Source organism: Dendrobium catenatum, unplaced genomic scaffold (genome assembly GCF_001605985.2).
Source record: "Dendrobium catenatum unplaced genomic scaffold, ASM160598v2 fragScaff_scaffold_390, whole genome shotgun sequence".
Lineage (NCBI taxonomy): Eukaryota > Viridiplantae > Streptophyta > Magnoliopsida > Asparagales > Orchidaceae > Dendrobium > Dendrobium catenatum.
Window position 1 is genome coordinate 671517 of NW_021318852.1, and position 19769 is coordinate 691285.

The 19769-nt window shown below is 36.1% G+C and overlaps 1 protein-coding gene across 1 annotated transcript in view; it reads right to left on the minus strand.

Annotated features, from left to right (window-relative positions):
- Positions 1–19769, minus strand: part of LOC110109671 (dynamin-2A) — a 73266-nt gene that overhangs the window by 4956 nt on the left and 48541 nt on the right. The window contains exon 21 of the mRNA XM_028693962.1: positions 16330–16502. Within this exon, the coding sequence (XP_028549795.1) occupies positions 16330–16502 (173 nt within the window). The remainder of the gene's footprint in view (positions 1–16329; positions 16503–19769) is intronic.

Here is a 19769-nt window from a genome sequence, read left to right on the forward strand (position 1 = left end):
TGCTCCCTCTCTCGCTGCGGTGGTAACCCCTGAGGTAGCTGAAAAACCTCTTGGAACTGCTGAATCAAAGGCTGAATGGAGAGAGGGATGTCCCCTCCTTCCTCCAATCTCGCTCCCTCCAAACTGTGCAGCTCCACCAAAGCCTGCCGACTGAATGTCCCTCACCATGGTTTTAAGAGAAACTAGGGATTTGGAAAGTCCCGCATCTCCCTTGATTACCACCTTCTTTCCCTCGACCTCAACTCCATCGTGAGTGCTCCCCAATTCACCTTGTTGTCCCCCAAAATTTACAGCCATTTCTGTCCAAGATGACATCTATACTCCCCAGCTCCAGCGGAAGGAAATCTTCCTTCACCTGCATCCCCTGGATCGTCAGTTGTACTCCTCTCCAAATCCCCTGACCCCTCTCCATCTTCCCTGTGCCCATCATCACCCCATAGCAGCCAGTATCCACCAATCTCACTCCCAGTTGATCAACGATCTGTGTGGAAATGAAATTGTGAGTTGCCCCACTATCAATCAGCACCACCACCTCCTTGTCCTCTCTCTCCCCTCACTTTCATGGTGTGATTTGTAGTGAATCCCACCACTGAGTTCAAGGAAACCTCTGCCATATCCAAGTGTAGCTTCTCCTCCATCTCCTCCTCTATCTCTAGCTCACCTCCCTCAGTTTCCTCGTCATTGTAGACGGTGAGAACCTGAAGAGTTCGGTCCTTGCACTGATGCCCTAGTGTGTACTTCTCATCGCAGCGAAAACACAACCCCTTAGCCCTCTTCTCCTGCATCTCAGCCGTTTGAAATTTCCGCCACTTCCCCCTCCTCCTGTCCTCTCCCTTGGTGCTTCTCGTGGTACTCCCTGGGCAGTTCCCTTGGGGGCTAGGAAGGTAGTCGTCATCTTGTAGGATCCCCCAGAGCTACTGCTATGAGCTCCCCTTTCCAGGTGCTTATAGTCCTCCACAAACTGTGCCAACTCCATGGCTTCTCCCAAGTCCTGTGGTCGCATCACCCTGACAGCTGCTCTGATCTCCAATTTAAGGCCCTTCATGAAGTTCCCCTCCAACACAGTCTCAGAGAGACGATCTAGCCTGCTCGCGAGGTACTCAAACCTGTCGCGGTAATCGGCGACCGTTCCCTCCTGTGTCAGGGCAAAGAACTGCTTGTAGAAGTCTCCTCCCCTACTGGCTCGGAAACGCTCTAGCAGACAGTCCTTGAACTCCCTCCAGCTTCAAATAGGCCTCCTCATGTCCCGCCACTGGTACCAAGCTAAAGCTTTCCCTTCCAAACACAGTCCTGCTACTGTTAATTTCTCCTCCTCGATCAACCCATTGACCGCAAAATATCGCTCCACCTTGTAGATCCAGCAATGTGCGTCCTCGCCCTCAAAGATGGCCATCTTCAACTTCCTCACCCTCGACTCTCCACCGTTTCCCCTAAATCCTCCGTAACCCCCCACTCCCCGAGGGGAAAAAGCTCCCCAGTGGTCACGACCTTCCCTCTGTCGATCGTAACCATGTCCTTCCTCATACTCCTCCCTTCTCCTCTCCTCTTCAGCACCTCGACGGTAGAACTCATCCCTTTTCCCAAAAATTTCAGCACCTCTTCTCTCATAGCCCATGCTCATCTCCTCCCAAGAAAGTGGTTCTAGCAGAGGCATTCTGTCATCCCGTCAAGGATCACCACTTCCGTAGAGTCCCTCCCCCTCAATGGGTTCGGGTTCCCGTATCTCCCATTGTCGCCGGTGGCTTCCCTTGCTTCCGATGTCGTCGGGTTTGGCTTTCCCTCCAACATCTTCTTCATCATTTCCTCCAAGGCCGTGAACCTCCCATCCATCTTTTCATGGATGCATGCAAATTGATTTTGAAATCCATCGGTTCTTTCTTCCAAATCGGTCTTCAGTTGGCCGATTTCTCCCTCCATAACTTCTACCTTCCTTCCGGCCATCTTTTCTCCCACAGTTGTCGAGAATTCCTCTTGCGGAAGACGATTCCTTACCAAAATTTCAGAATTTCAGCCGTCGATGGTCCCAAGACGATGCTCTGATACCAATTTGATAGGAAATATCAAGTATTTCCAAATCACTTCTATAGCAAATCTCGACGCAAACTGCTGTTCGCAGCAGGAAAAACAGCAACACAGTGGAAAAAACAGGAAAAATCTGAGAGAAATTTGGAGAAACAACTTGTATTTTACTAGTAGATGCAAGAAAAATAGCAAAGATACAAGGATCCTCTATTCGATAGGAGGATCGCACTCTCACAATCTCTAGAATTCGTTCTAGAGCCCAAGCCTCCAAGAAAACTCTAATTGCAATCAATCAAACATCATCCCTCATAATCTCCCTCCTCTTACTTAATACAAAATATTTCCTAATTGATTTTCCCTCCCTAAGCCTAGCCGCCCAACCCAAATTGAAATTTGAATCAAGTGGGGCCCCCATGTGGGCGGGCCAAAAGATAGGAGGCGGAATCTGTCCGCCTCCTATAGACCTGAACCGGCCTTTGGGCCCGTTCTACTGGTTCCTTGTGAGGAACCGGCTGCACATCAAACTTGTATAAGCTAATTTAGTTTTTAAATTCATTAACCTAGGTTTAGTTTTAATGTTACTCAACATGGAGATTATTGATTGATGAGAAAGTAATGTATGTGATAGTTTGGACTTAAAAGGGATATTAAATTTGATATACAACTACTATTCTTACATAAAGAATTGCATAACTAGAAAATACTAACCTCATTTTCTTTGATCCCCGTAACCAGCTAAGAGTCAAGCAGAGAGCAATTCAAAGAAGGAGAATGTAAGGTTAAGGCGAGATTTTGATAGTTAAAATCTGGTTGAAGTCCCATAGACAATATCAAGGATAATGCTTGGTTTGGATTGCACTTCAAAGAATCCCCATCTTAGGAATTCTTGAAGATGAGTAGAAGCAGTAAGCTCAGTTATAATTACTTGGATGAGGACAAGACTTCAAAAATAAAGACCTAGAGAAAGCGCTTATTGAGTGTACTGTGAGAGTTTATATATAAAAGCTTGGGCTATATTACTTTATAGATGGTGACCTCAACCATAACAAACATATAGATTTTTTACCAACTTTATTGAATATGAAGACGTATATTTGGATACCCATGATGTGGAAGAAAACATTGAGATGGTTGAGAGAGATAAAGTGTTACAATACAACTATCTTGACGAAGAATGCTCCAGCCCAATACACAATAACTAAATATGCAATAGCATTGTTAGTACTGGGGCCTATGAAGTCATCCTTAAGTTGGGAGAAAATGCGCTGATTTTCTTGGTGATAGGACACCAAAGATGTGAGCTAGCAATACGATAAAATGCAAGTGAGAAAAAGCAATAGTATAAATTTTTTGTCTGTTTTGGATGGTTACTGTAAATTAACTCAAAAGCTTTATCTAAATTATTATTTGCTTGCAATTATCCATCCTAAAATCGTGTATACAGCTCATGAGGACTTCTATTAATCAGTTATACAAACTCATACTCAACCTATCCTTGCAAGAGATAAAAAGGAGAGAGCAAGCACCACTTTTTTGAAGAGAAAGCAGGAGAGGCAACGGAAGTACAATCAATTCAAGTCACACCATGCCGTTCTATGAAGGGTTGATGATTCTTTTTTATCAAGCGATCATATTAAATTTGAGAATAATCAAATAAAGTTGGAGCAGATATAGGATTATTTGACCTATCTTTTTCATAATTTTATGCTTGAGGAAGAGCGGGATAGAAATGAGCGAGGCAGTGCCTACTACAAGCCATTAACTCATTTGAGGCTGGGAATGAGGTGCAGAAAGAGCTAGAGATGGAGTAGGAGGTACAGGACGAGGTGGAGGACATACGAAACAAATCCTTGCCATTGTTTCTATAGAATAGGAGATTAGGAGGCAGGGGATGGCAGTCCATCTCTTGTAATTATACATAAGAGCGAGGCACAATTATTAGGATTTAAAAAGACAAAAGAATTAAAAGAATTTGATTGGGATTTTATAGATCCTTTAAAAAAGAGGCTCAAGCCCCATGGATCCATGCATCATTTGATCCTATCTGCCTGATTGATGAAGATTAACTACCCTCCTTTAAGTTTGGATGTTAAGATTGATTGATAACTCTAAAGAGAAAGAAATAAGAGTGAGCAGTAGAAGCACAATATGGTTCCCCATCAATTGAATGGTCCCACTACCTAGTTAGATAGCAATCTAAGAAATCTTTTAATTTATTGAAAATATGATTCCAACATTTTAAAGATTTTTGTACTAATTTTAATTTCCATTTTTGCACCATAATGATTTTTATGTTGTTTAATAAGGCACCAAAACCGATATTACCTAAAGACCTATGGAGTATGTTGCACAGATACGCCTATTTACGAGGCATGCTGTATCGGATATGGATGTGCCTCCGATATGGCACATATACGTATCGGAAATGGCTTTGCCGTGTCCAATTAAAATATTATTTAAATTTGATCAGACATGCGTATCGAATACGCGTCCTATTAAAAAACGAAAAAAGAGCCGCAATTTTCCCTATTTATTTCGGCTATCCGCTCGATATCCCTATTCATTTATGCGGCTTAAATATTTCGACAAGCTAGATTTTTCGTTTCCGTATAGGTGTTCATCTTCTTCGTTATAGTCGAAGGAGTGGCTCGACGACGCGAGCATAGCAGGGGACATGATCATCCTTCGTCGACAAAGAGGCTCGACGACGCGAGCATTAAAGCCGACATGATCCTTCGTCGACGGAGCGGCTCGACAACACGAACAGTGAAGGTGACATGAGCATTGAAGGTTCGTTTTCTTTGTTCTTCGTGTTTTTAATCGTAGGCTCGGTACCGGAACTCGGTACCGCTCGGTACTGAGCAATACTGAAACTCAGTACCGCTTGGTACTGGAACTCGATACTGCTCGGTACTGCTCGGTACAGAGGGGTATCGAATAGTACCGAGCAGTACTGAGAAGGTCGAACCCCGCCAGGGAGTAGCGCCCCCTTGGACCCCCGGCATAGGCGCAACATATCTACACTTTAAATTAAAATTTTTCATGTTTCAAATTCATGTGGACTAATTTGTGTCGATCCTTCGTAGTATAATGAGCTCTAGTTTTGTAGGAATTGGGTCTGATGATGGTCCATCAGAGATCAATATTAAAGATAACAAACCTATATGGAGTTATGTGACAAAAAATAGGTAAAATGTCAGAAGGGGGAGGCAATATTACATTCAAATGCAATTTTTGTAATGTCACATACAAATGATCATATTATAGAGTGAAAGATCATTTATTGAAGATTAGTGGTCATGGAATTAAAGTATGTCTGAAGATAAGTTCATCACAACTGGCTGAATTACAAATGAAAATTAGTGAAGCTAAGCAAATGATTAAAAAAGAGTTTCCAAAATATATTCCACTTCCAAGCACCCATGCTTCATATCCTTCATCATCCTCTTCAATTAGAAGTGATGACAATATTGTAAATAAAAGACCTTTTCGAATGGAGGGATTTGAATCAAAAAGAAGAAAACATGTTGTAAATAGTGCTTTGGAGAAAGCATTTAATTTACAAATGAGAGAACAACTAGATAGAGAAATAGCTAGAATGTTTTACTCAGCTGGACTTCCTTTTAACCTAGCAAGGAATTCACATTACAAGAATGCCTTTACCTATGCATGCAATAATAATCTTGCAGGATACGTGCCACCTGGATATAATGTCATTAGAACGAAGTAGTTGCAAAGAGAGAGGGATACTATTGAGAAGTTGCTCGAGCCTACTAGAGGAGTTTGGAAGGAAAAAGGAGTTACTTTGGTTGGTGATGGGTGGACAGATCCACAAACAAGGCCACCTATCAACTTCATGGCTGTAATAGAGAGCTATCCTATATTTATCAAAACTGTAAACTGTGAAGGACAATACAAGGATAAGTTCTTCATTTCTAATTTAATCAAAGAAGTTATCATGATAGTGGGGCCTTCAAACATCATCCAGGTCATTAGTGATAATGCACATGTTTGTAAAGCTGCAAGTCTACTTGTAGAGCAAGCATATCCATGTGTTGTGCATATGCTTAATATTGCCTTGAAGAACATTTGTGCAGCTAAGAATACCGAGGCAAATGAAATCACCTACAATGAATATCATTGGATCTCAGTGATTACTGGAGATGCAATTCTAATTAAGAATTTTATTATGAATCACTCCATGAGACTCTCTATGTTCAATGATTTCTCTAATTTGAAGATGCTTGCAGTTGCTGAAACTCAGTTTTCCTCAGTTATAGTGATGTTGAGAAGATTCAAAAAAATAAAAAATGCTGTTCAAGCTATGGTGATTGGTGATTAGTGAAAAATGATCCTGTTATAGAGAAGATGATGTTGAAAAGGCTATATATGTAAATGAGAAGCTTTTAGAAGATTTATGATGGGATGAGATTGAATATATCAGAAATTTCACATATCCAATTTAAAAGATACTGAGAGTAGCTGATACGGATAAGTCTTGTTTACATCTCATTTATGAGATATGGGAGTCAATGCTAGCTAAAGTAAAAGAAATTATATATAGACATGAGAGGAAGGCACTTTATGAAGACTCAAGCTTCTGGAATGTTATTTATGTTATTCTAAAAGATAGGTAGAGCAAAAGTAATACACATTTACATTGCATGGCTCATCACTAAATCCCAGGTAAATTTCAACATTTTTCATTATTAATTCACAATTTGTTGTTTAGTAATTTCAACATTTTTTTCATTATTTCATTTTAATGTTTTTCGAAGATATTCAACAAAAGAATGGCTTTAAGAGGATCCTCAAAGAGTTTCTCCACAGAAAGATTTAGAAATTTCAAATATGAGGAAGATATGTTTGAAGCGTTATTTTTCAAATGAGGAGAGAAGAAGTGTCAATATTGAGCTTGCTAAATTTTTTTATTATTTAGAGGACTTTGGTGACCAAGAGTCATTGTGTGATAGGTGGAGAATTGATCCGAAAATATGATGGATTATACATAGAGCTTCAGCACCTCTACTTCAAACAATCGCCATAAAATTATTTGGCCAAGTTTCATCCTTATCTTGTTGTGAAAGAAATTGAAGCACATATTCATTCATCTAATCAATGAAGAGAAATAAAATTACTCCATAACGGACTGAAGATTTAATTTATATTTTCTCTCAAGGAAAACTCCAACTTATATGGAAATAGACAACAAGATGTGGGATGTTGCTGGAGATGGATTTGATTCTCTTGAGGATATGGGAATATTAAAAATTGCTAATCTTTCACTTGATGAGCATGAATTGAAAGCTATGATATCTATTGAAGATGATATAGAAATTCAAAGACAAACCACTAAAGAAACTAATCCTATCATTCCTTCTATTAAATAGTTGAAACTTCATGCTCTAGACAATTTATATTTTTTTTTGTTATTGTACTAGACATTTAAATATTTAATGCTTACTTTTATTTTGATATTATAAGATACAATTCTACAAATTATGTTGCTTTAATTTTTTTTTTGTCATTTCAAATATTACGTTTTGATTACTTTCTTAATTTTTATGTATGATTTATATATTATAATGTTGTATATGCGCTATATCCGTATCATATATTTTTAAGAATTGACGTGTCCAGTATCCGTATCCGTACAACATAGCCTATGGATCTAGCATCATCATATTAGATAAACCAATTGATCAGTACTATAGATTAGCAATCTCCACTTGCATAAAGCTCGAGAGAAATGACTCATTCAAGTGGACCAACCCCATCATGAATGCTATATGGCATGAAAAACTATGGTTGTGAAAACCGGACCGGATATTGAATCAGAAGAAAAAGGGGTTAAAAGTTTAATGGTTCGATCAGGGTTAAACCCTAAATATTAAAACTATTTAAATATTATCTAAATGAATAATAATGGTATAATAATCATGTAACAATATAAATTTATGCCTAAAAAAAATACACAAATAATAGTTTCTATAGTTTTAAATTTAAATAATTCAATTTTTAAATTTTATTCACACTTAATATAAATTTATAAATTTAAAATAAATTATTATTAATTTATATATGTACTTATGTATAATTTATATCTATATGTTTTATACAAAATTTCTATTCTAAATTTATATCTATAAATATTTCATGTCAAAAAATTTATCATTAATAAATCAATAAAATAATTTTTATATTGCATGTATAAATAAATTATTATTATTAACTAAAAAATATATATTATTCACATTATAAAGAATTAATTAAGAAACCTGTTTAAAAATTTATACTATATACGTTGTGAGCTTCATAACATCAACTAATATATTTACTCCCACATCACTTGAAAACTTTCTCTTACTATTGTTTATATAGTTTTTCGGATTGCATATGTTAGGAACTCACATGGAGTTGTGGGGCCATATAAATATACTTCATTAGTATTTTGGAGCAAATAATTATGATAAGAATTTCATGTTTATTTAAAAGTTAAGTATTTAAAATTTAAATTAATTTATTAAATAGTGAATATTATTTAGTATTAATCCTTAATGTAATAAATTACTTTAGGCAATTGAACCGGCCGGTTTGAAAGAACTGGGATCGATTCACCAATTGAACTGACGGTTTTGGCCAGCTCTGGGCAGTTGGATGCAGAAGCGGTTTTCAGGATGTATTGAAACAGTCTTATGAAGGGTTCATAATTGAATTGGTTGGAACGGCCGGTCCAATCCAGCTTTTAAAATCTTGGGAAAAACTCCTAAAATTATAAGATGGCACATGAATCATAAATTTTCCAAAGAACTGTAACAAAGTTCATTAGAAGATATGTGAGATCTCATTTCCTACAAAGTCCATGACATTGTATGAATTTGGCCCTTCTTGCACCTCAGAGAAGTTAACAAGGAGTTCGTTTTGCAAGTACTTTCCTAGCTTACTTGAGATGTCATAGTTATTTGACATTAAGGAGAACTCTTCTTCTCCAAATTTGCTTAGGCATAAAGGAAGACCGCCATAAATGAGGTCCTAAGGTCTACAATATGATAAGTAATTTGGTATTCAAAAATTTATGCAAACTATTGTCACATATAGTCTGAAGAGTGAATTATCATTTCAACAGAGACTATGGAGTGATTGTAATATAAAAGTTAATCTACCTAATTTCAAAAAAAAAAAAAATCTTTTAAAAGTTACACATGATCATATACATTTGTATAGAAATCATCTGTGTAAACTTCTTTCACTATAATAAAGATCAATAGGTCTATTCAAATATTATTGAATCATTCTATAAACATTATGTTTTAGTTCACAACAACAACAACAACATCAAGCCTTTATCCCACTACGTGAGGTAGGCTACATGAATCCTTTTTCATAAAGCATTGCAGGCCTCACTACCATCTTATAGAATTTTCCCTTAAGTTTGAGGGATACTTTTCTATCACACAACAAGCCCGATGCATTCCTCCACTTCAACCATCCAACTTGAATTCTGCTGATAATATTGTAAACATTATGTTTTAGTTCAATTATATAAAATTCTATTGTAAACATTATCGTTTCAATTCATTTCTATTTAGAACTATTATGTCATAATTGTTGTGATTTCTCTATGATGTGATATAGATGTTGGATTGCTTTGTACTATGATATAGCTATTGTATTTAATGTTGTTGTGCCATGACTGTTAGATTACACCCTATTTTAACCAGATTCAACCTGTGATCAAATCTTGCTTGAACCTTATTCGAAAAGGATTTCAACCTTTGTTTGAACCATGTTCAAACCATATTATCTAAAATAGATAAGCATTATGATCAAAGTGTCCATAAGCAAATTATTCAGAATTGAGAAAAAGATTTACAAATGGATCTTTTTTTCAGCCATGGATACTATTAATTTGATTTTGTTCCAAAAATCAAAGCTATAGATAACTTTGATGCCTAGAATATTTTTGTTCAAAAACATAAAATTGGACTTGATTATATATAAAGTGCAGAATGATAATAACATGAACTTTATGTAGGTTAAGATGACCCTTCAAAATAGAAAACACAAAATAATGTTTTCTTTTGTATAAAAATTTGGGCAAAGGAAAAAAAGGAATAAATAGAACAAAAGTGTTCATACACTTAAGGAGAGATAAGTGAATGGTAAAGTCTAACTAGAAACCATAACTAATGATTGAATGCAATGTTTAAAATTGTGCAATTGGGTATTGAGGCATTTTTTGTTCATGAGGTGAGGCATAAGTCTCAAAATAATAAAAAAATTTGTAAAATGATAATAAATGTCAAAAGTGATGTTTTATATAATACCTAAATAATATGTTAAATGATGGCATATTTACTTCATATTTAATTATGAATTAATAAATTGACATACATATGAAATAAAAAATTGCACAAGATATAAAGTAACAAGTGATAAATTACATGAAATAGAACTAAAATACAAATATTCTAAGAGCAAAACAATAGTAATTATAGAAATTGCATAAAATTATCATATAACATCAAATTCAACTTCAAATTTATTCTTTCTAAATTTTCTACTCATTTGCATTTGATTCATAATGAAAGATGAAATAGTTGGCAACAACTTAGGAATCATCTGCACTGTTGTTACTGAGGTGGTCTTTATCTGAGTTGTCACCATAAAAAATCGGTTTATCCCTTGCCTCATTTGGTAGAGTCGAATGCCGCGGGCTAGAGGTAGAGGCAATCGAGAGGAAGTTAATGCACTCGAATGTGCATAAATGCGTGATTTATGTTAATTTTAACAAAAAATATATACAAATAGGGTGAGGCGTAAGCCTCAGGCTAGCAAGATGAGGCGTGCCTCAAGGCAGGCCTTAGCCAAGCTGAGGCGCAAGCCTCATAAAAAAGCTAGAGGCGTAAGTATCGAGGCGTTTTTAACTAGAATTGTGCTGAGGGGGGACTCAAGGTGAGCCTCATATTGCGCAATTTTAAACAATGATTGAATGAAAAAGCATAAATAGAGACCATAACCTTACACAGCTAAAGATTTTATCAAATAATTAAGTTGAACTAAAGCTTATAGCTTTAAGAAGATTAAGAAGATATCTTGAGTTGATTTGCTCCTTTTTTCTCGTTTGGATCTTCTTCTTTTTAATTCATTGATTCTCGCGTTCTTAATCTTTTTATCATTGTTTATACACTGCCTCCTTAATATTTCTAATGTGCTCTCAATTCCCTTTCTCGTTCCCCTTGCCTCAAAGAGATTAGATAGAAAATGGATCTTCACACACACACACACACACACACAAAATATATATATATATATACATAGAGAGAGAGAGGCAATTTTGTTTGGCCTAAATCTATAAGGGCCTAAAGTTTGGTCGAGGGGACCAAATTTTTCATAATTCATTGATTGATTCATAAATAAAATAAATCCAAACTTATAAGCTAACACATAAAAAACTAAATATATAAGATAACCATAATAATTGATAAGACATATTCCCTCAACATAACTTTGTGATATTAGATAAGCTAACATAACGGAATATTTTTCTTAGTAAGGTGATGCTAAGTCTCAAGGTATATTGATAAGACATATTGCCTAAGATAAAGAAGGCATTACTAGGGATAATGGGGCACAAATCTCAAGGTGTTTTTCGTATGCCTTGTGCGCCTCAAAAATTTTTTTCAAACCATGTAAAATAGTGAGAAAAACAAACAAAGTAGCAATTTTTAGTTATGAGCGAAATAAGAAGTGAAATAAGTTTTCACGTATTATAAATTTGGACTTGAAAGAATCTTCAAATCAAGTAACCCACATGTGTCTTTACTCCAAGAGAGCATCAAAACAAGAAATTAGGTTTGGGTAATCATTGATGCATACTTCTACATTTTTCTTTGGCTATAATATAAAATCTTTTCGGGCAATTTAACATTAGCAAGTGAAAACCCTAGGAACCTCAAGTACACTAACTTGATTTTAATGATAATAAACATGTATTTGGAATTTGCTGATGTGTTTATTAAGTATTTTGAGGATCATCGAATGAAGATTTCTTTTCATTGTTTGGTAGTTGATACAAGTTCGCGAAACACTCAGATAAAATTGGAAGTCATGAAATAAGGTCAAGCATATCAAATAAGGCAAAGGGAAAAAGTTTCTGAGGCTTTTTTCCATGCAAGTCATAGTGCAGGCCAAGGTTTAAAATTACGTAATTAGATATTGAGACGTTTTTCATTCATGAGGCGAGGCATAAGCCTCAAGGCATTTTGAGACATAATCCTCAAAATCATACAATTGCGTAAGGTGAAAATAAAGATTAAAAGTAACTTTTATGTAATACCCAAATAATATGTTAAGAATGACATTAACTTTTTATTGAGTTATAAAGTAACAATTTGATATACTTATGAAAGAAAAAATTATACAAGACATAAAATGGCAAGTAATAAATTACGTAAAATATAATTGAAATTCAACTATTACAAGAGCAAAAGAATAAAAATATAAGAATGGTATAAAAATATCATATAATATCAAATTCAACTCTAAATTCCTTCTTTTCAAATTCTCTGCTCATCCACATTTAATTTCTAAGGAAAACTAAAATAGTTAGCAACAACTCAGAAATTATCTATATTGTCATCACTGAGGGAGGCCTTGATGTATTTATCGATGAAATCTTTATTGTGAAATTGATTGACGTCCTCTTAAAGTGGCGATGGAATAGTCATTTGAGTGATGGTGAAGTTGAAATTTAGATTTGCAGATAGATTTTGGTCTAAAACTTCTAAAGATTAAAAATGGTTTTTCATGGAAAAAAAAATAATGAGAAGCTCCAAATCAAATGTTTGAGATGTTAGGGAGCTAATCTTGGTGTTTGTATAGTTTTTGGATCAATAATTGAAAAGATATGAAACTTTCAATTTGGTTGCTCACAGCAAAAAATTGCCTCTTTATATTGGCATTTTGGCTATGGTTTCTTAGGGTTTTTAGAGAGTTGAGGCCTTAGAAGAATATGAGAGATATGTGGAAATATTAAGAGAGTTTGGATATGTTTGAGGTTAATGGTTGCTAAGCTTGAGACTAAGTAGAAAATATGAAAATTGTCTCAGGAAAAGGATGAATAATGAAAATAAGAGATAACTAAAGACTTGACAAAGCCTAAGATGATCATCCACCAAATTTTTATTCAATAAATCAAAAGTACAAAGAAAGGCCTACTTATATACTTTTCCAAGCCTAAACTTTGGAAAGCCTTAGGAGCCAAAAAAAGACTATTACATGAATTGATAACATGTACTAATACTAAAAGAAAATAAATTAAATTAAAATTTCTAAACATATAAAAATTCAGCTTGGCCACAAATGCCAAATGTGTTCTTACAATTAATCAATTTATAAAAATCTTTGACTTTTTGACTTGTATGGCCCAGCTACACATCAAGAGGCCTTAAATCAACCTTTTAAATCATTCTCTCATGATTTAAAAAAGTATTATGAGATGTTGATGGGTTTACTTGGAGAGTTTTGCATGATAACTAGCCCAAATTCTAGTGATGGGTCTTAGTTTGTGATCTTGTCATTGGTCATTGTCTTAGTGCTGCATTGGTCCTTATTTGAGTCATCGTCATAAATTGACCTCTCCCCTGTCGCATTTTATGGAGTCCAATGCCTTGCAATATGATTTTTCTTCAGATATTTCAGTTATCTTCCTCTTTCATAAATATTTTTCATCAACATAAAGATGAGAGTACTATTACAAAATTTTCAGAGGAGGTAATGGTGATGTGCAACTTCCACTCATGGGTATAAACGAGTCTAATCTAATCGAGCTCGAGTCATGTCTAGCTAGAGCTCGAATCACCAACTAAATCATGAGATCAAACTCAACCTCAAAGTTGAGTCGAGCTTAAAGAGTGAGCTCGAGTTTGGCTCGTGACAATAAAAACATGCTGGCGAGCTGCTCGTGTGATCTCGACAAAAGCAACGAAGGAGAGGAAGAACGATTGCCAGAGAAGAAAAGTATGTGTCGTTGAAGAAGAAGAAAAAGAAGAAGAAGATGTGCCTTTATCTGCTGCATGAGATGTTGGATTTTTTTTTTATATATTTTTCTTGGGAACAATGAAGCTTTACTTTTTTTTCTACACTGATGCAACATTATTAATGCAAGATAGCTTTTCTTTAGAAGTGCGGCTTTTTTTTTTCAAATCTTACCTATGCTAGCATCTTCTAACAAGAGAAAAAAATCAAGGCTGATTTTTTTAAGAAAAATCCCCTATTATCTTTATTATTACAAGCTAGCTTGGGAGCTGAGTCTTATCAAGCTCAAGATCGCAACTCAATAAGCTTGGCTCGTGAGCTCGTTATCGAGTCAAACTCAAGCCAGCTCAGCTCACTTGCACCCTACTTCCAAGCGATCCCCAGTGGTAACTACGACGATAGAAGTTGCATCAGAGGCGAATGATTGGAGGTTGAGGCAGTCAAAAGGAAGTTGTTGTGGCTCAAGGCGTGAAGGCATGATCTGTTTGGGAGTTTAGTATGTGATGCCATAAACCACCAAAATGTTCTAAAAATAAATGAATGCCATTAACATTTATTTATCCTTATTTATCCATCAATTTAAAAATTACTATTAACTAATGAACTTTAACTTAAATGATATATTCCCTTAATTCCCTAGAATGGTTGGAAGTTTGAGTATTGTATATGAGACATGCTTAAAACAAAGGTTTTAAAAATCGGACCAGACTGCTCGGTTCAACCGCTTGAGCTGGGAAACGGTTGAATTGGGAACTAGTTTGGCAACCAATCCAGCCCTACATGCAAAGCCAGATTGCAATCATACCGGCCAAAAACCGGTTGAAACGCTAGCTGAAATGGCTAACTGTCAGACCGGATGTGTTGGAAAGAACTAGCCGGTTCAGAAATATACTAATTTGAGCAGCTGATCGCACATCTAAGAGCTGAAATTGGGTTTAGGGTGAATAACGCAAGTTGTAAGCGCCCAGGGACGCGATTTTGGTATTTCTCTCATAGCTATATCTCTCAAACCCTACGGGAGTGACGAATTAACAAAAAGGAGAGACTCACAATGGCATTTTTCGTACGCGCGCCGCTCACAGATCATTTGGTGAGTCTTGTTTTGCAACCATAGCTTCCATTACCAAGTGATTTTATGCACGATGCCTTCCTTCGTGCGCACGTCACTCGCAAATTATTTGGTGAGTCTTGTTTTGCAACCATAGCTTCCATTATCAAGTGATTTATGAATGGTTATAAGTAGAAATATTTTCTACATGTTATTTAAGGATTTGACTTTTATCAGAGTTCTCTTCCTTTCATGATTTCTCATTCTTCATTTCATGAAATGTATTTTCGTAACAAATGGAATTACTATGGAAGATGCACCAAGTTATTCAATTTTTACTGTTATCAAGTATCCATGGTGGGCGCTTATCTACTTTTCAAAGTTTGATGCAGTGATTTCTTTCTAAATATCAATGTACCTTGCGTTAATGAGTTTTCCTTTGGGTGGTTGTGTTGAGCTCACTATTAGTCCATTATAATGAAGCATCGTATTGTTCTATAATCAAGGCTTGCTGCATATTCCTTGACGATTATTGTATTACTATTTAATTTCTAGTAACATAGTTCAAAATTATTGTATTATTATTACGGTGATTTTATTATTTTTAAATAAAATTAGTATTTATTATGTCATCCGGTTCGACCCAAGTTCGAAACAGTCAAACCGTGAACCTATCAATCTTTAAGTTCATTGTCTGGTCCAGTTTTCACAACCTTGCTTAGAACTGAAAAATTGCCTAGTTCCTACACGGAGTTGGGTCGTACTAGGACTATAATTGAGCTTGTGCCCTATTTTGAGATAAGCTTCTACCTTACCAAGTTTAAAAATATATAATATTACAATACAAAAATATAAAGAAGTTTTTTAGATTGTGATTCTACGTTGATACAAGAAGCTATACAACATTTATTCTTGAAACTAGGTTTATCTAGTAGCAAGCTAGCATTTGCAAGTTGAACTCAAAATATTCTGCTGCATTTAAATTTGCTGACTGAGTAAGCAAATTCTCAGCTATCTACTTTTAGAAGGAAATAAATTAAGAATGCGCCTTCATAAATATAGCAAAATGAGAAAGTTGAATTAACAATTGGAAAGGAACTTAGTGCCGGGAAAAAAAACTCCAAGTCCAGGTCAAATTACAGTTATTCCTCATACTACAGAAAAAAATGAAATAAAAGACATCTTTCAGATTACTCACTAGATAAAAAAAGAGAAGTTACCTTCTCCAGTACTACTTTCTGACCAAGTAGCAGCAGCTGCTCGATTGTCATGTATGCTAAGTGAACGAGTAAGCTTTGTCAGAATGGATGACTGCCTTTGAAACCGCTCTCTCTTCCGCTTTACATTTTGATCTTCCTGTAGAAGTTCTTCAATCCTAGCAGTGCTCTGAGCACTAGAAACAATTAAAAAGAAAAATATTGGTTAAACATTAATTAAAATAAACCGCAAAACCGAACAACACTAGCAATGGAAAATATATCATATCTGGTTACATGGAATGGATGCAAAATAATGTGCAGCACTCCACGGGCTGCTAGTTAGATGTTACTCAGTTTGCATTTGGAAACAAAACATTAAAGCTGACAACGATCCGATGATAAGAAAACACAATGTGGACCTTATACACAGTATGTAATAAGTAATTATTTGCAATTCTAAGCTTATGTTTATCCTTCACTTGTCTGAGCCCAGGTCCAGGCATGAGATGAGCCTGACCTAGACAATGCAGGTCCAGGTTCACCTTTCAATAATTTTGATATTGAATGATTCGTGAGAGCATCTGTCAACAAGGAACCATGTGATTTAATAGCTGCCTACAACAACAACATAAAACCTTTATCCCACTACATGGGGTCCGCTACATGAATCCTTTTTCTCCATTGTATCATATTAAGAGTCAAAATCTCATTTAAATCTAATAAAGAAATGTCATTTCTAATATTTTCTAACCAAATCTTTTTAGGTCTACCTCTACCTTTCTTAACAAAAACTAAATCTAATACCTCTACTTTCAGTTATCGAGAGGCCATCATTTTATGTGACCAAAACATCAAAGGCGACTCTCTCTAATCTTATCTTCCATTGGAGCTACTCTGTGGGCTCCGAACATTCGGCCCGGCCTCCGCCCGCACTGTTTTGCTTTTTCTTTTTGGCGAGGAAGTTTTAACGGAATAAGTTCCAGGATAAATTTTGGGAAGGCAGATGGGTTTGTAGATAAGACACTACCCAGAGTATCGCCCTTATTTTTGTGAGGACTTTATGATCTAAGTTCTAGTTTCCTATAGGCGCAAGCCCATATAGTTAATTACCCCTCTCGATAACGAGAGAGAACTTTTGATTAAGGCTAGTCGTCAATCAGATACAGTGTATTCATAGATACGCAGTATCAAGCGTATAGTAGCAGCAATGGGCATAGGTTTGGGAGTTTGAGGTTTGAAAGACTTGATATTTAAAATTGAAATTGCACCATCTTACACTTAAAACGCATAATGGGGGAATGGATGATGGACCCGATCAAAATCCCATGGTTATATCGTCCCGGGCCATCGTGGTCTCTGGTCTACTTAGTCAGAGGAGATAGTCTACCCAACCTGACAAAAGGATCCATGTCGGCAGCCATGGGTTGCTTCGTTCAAGGGTACCTTATAGACCTGAGAGGAATACTTGTCTAAGGGGACAAATTTGAATCCATCTTAGCTAACAGAGGACTTTGTGCCCTATCGATCATACCATATTGATTCATATCTCAAGGATTTAATACCAATAAGGGACATATTGGCTCTAGCCATAACCAGTATTTCGTGGTGTCATTTGGTGGCAAAACCACTAGGTTCAAAGAACCCCGGGTCATAACGTTTATACTGCAGTACCATTTGGCAGAAAAACCGCCGGTTAGAGGACATGTACCACGTCCTTATAGACCTGGGAGGAATGCTTGTCTAAGGGGACAAATTTGAATCCATCTTAGCTAACAGAGGGCTTTGTGCCCTATCGATCATACCATATTGATTCATATCTCAAGGACTTAATACCAATAAGGGACGTATTGGCTCTGGCCATAACCAGTATTTCGTGGTGTCATTTGGTGGCAAAACCACTAGGTTCAAAGGGCCCCGGGTCATAAAGTTTATAATGCGGTATCATTTGGCAGAAAAACCGCCGGTTAGAGGACATGTACCACGTCCTTGGTAGAAGATTATCTGAGAATGGATCCTAGTGATATTTTCAATCAGGCATTTTGCTCTTTGTGAGCTGAAGTTATATTTTAATTTATCCTCCTCAGCAAACTTTTGTGGAGGATGAATGGTTTTTGCTTTAAATTATTTGATAGTTGGATTTAAATTTTAAATATTTTTGGAATTTTGAGATTTTTTGAATTTTTGTGGGTATTTAGGATAGTATTTGAAAATATTTGTGAACCCTTCCGGTTGAGATAAACATTCAACACGGCCATCATCGGGATGTTTGGGGTCATTCATTTGAAGATATTTCTATTTTATGGATGAACCTTGTCAACTCTGTTGAGCTATCAACAGAGGATCGGGTTCCTCGGGCTTCATGTCTTTGTTTGTGAATTTCCTTCGTTAAAGGCCTTGAAGGCCTAATACGAATATATAAAATAAATATTCTGGTCAACTTCGTGATCGTATATTTATCTAACAGTTCGAATCCTGTCTACTCCTATTTACTTAGGAAGATCGGATTTCGGAGGCTTTATGCCTTTATTTAGTGAATTCTCTTTATTATAGGCCTTGAAGGCCTAATATGAATGTATTAAAACAAATACACCGGTCCCCACAACCGTGTATTTGTTTAAAGGTTCGAACCTTATCGACTTCTATTAATTCGTATAGAAGGATTGGGTTCGAACTTTAATTCACTTATTGACCCGCACAGTATCCCTAGACGTCACGTGTACCAATAACACGCTCGGTAGGGCCCATGCAAGTTTTGTTCACATTTACCCCTTGTGTACCTATGTGTATACATATTACAGTGCATGTGCAGTGGTATTTTGAAATATTTATAGTTGTGTAGGTAATTGCCATTTGAATACACTATTTCATTTGAGAGCTTATACACGCCTTCTGTCCGCTAGTACGAGTGTTGCAGATCCAGTGGCAGTATGTTCTGGATGTCATGAGGCATTTCATCATTTTGATGTTGACTCCCCTTTTCTTATTCACCGGGGAGGCTCTTCTTGAGATTTTATGACCACTGTTTTGAAAAGGACTCTTTTCAAGATCATTAGTGTAGTAGATTTGTTACTTCCGGTGTTTGTGGACACCAGAACTGTTTTCTTCTTAAGTATAGAATTAAGAAGAGACTTTGGAACACCAGGAAGTTTAGTTCTAATTTGTTCAAACCTCTCTTCCATTCTGTCAGGTGTCCTTTTTCATACATTGAGTTGCCCTTGTACCCGACGTACTTGAAGATCTTGATCACCGTTGTCGTAGGTGATATCTGTACTTGGGCTCACAGTGGTTCGTTGTACCTACGATATACCCACTGTTGTTATCCACAAGTGACTCGTGTGTATTTACAGGGCCTCATTGTATCCACTACGACCTCTTGGAAGTATTCGTAAAAGAAATATTGTTGCCAACATCATACCCACCTTTCACCAATCTCAAGTGGATTGATGATTGCATTTACTGCA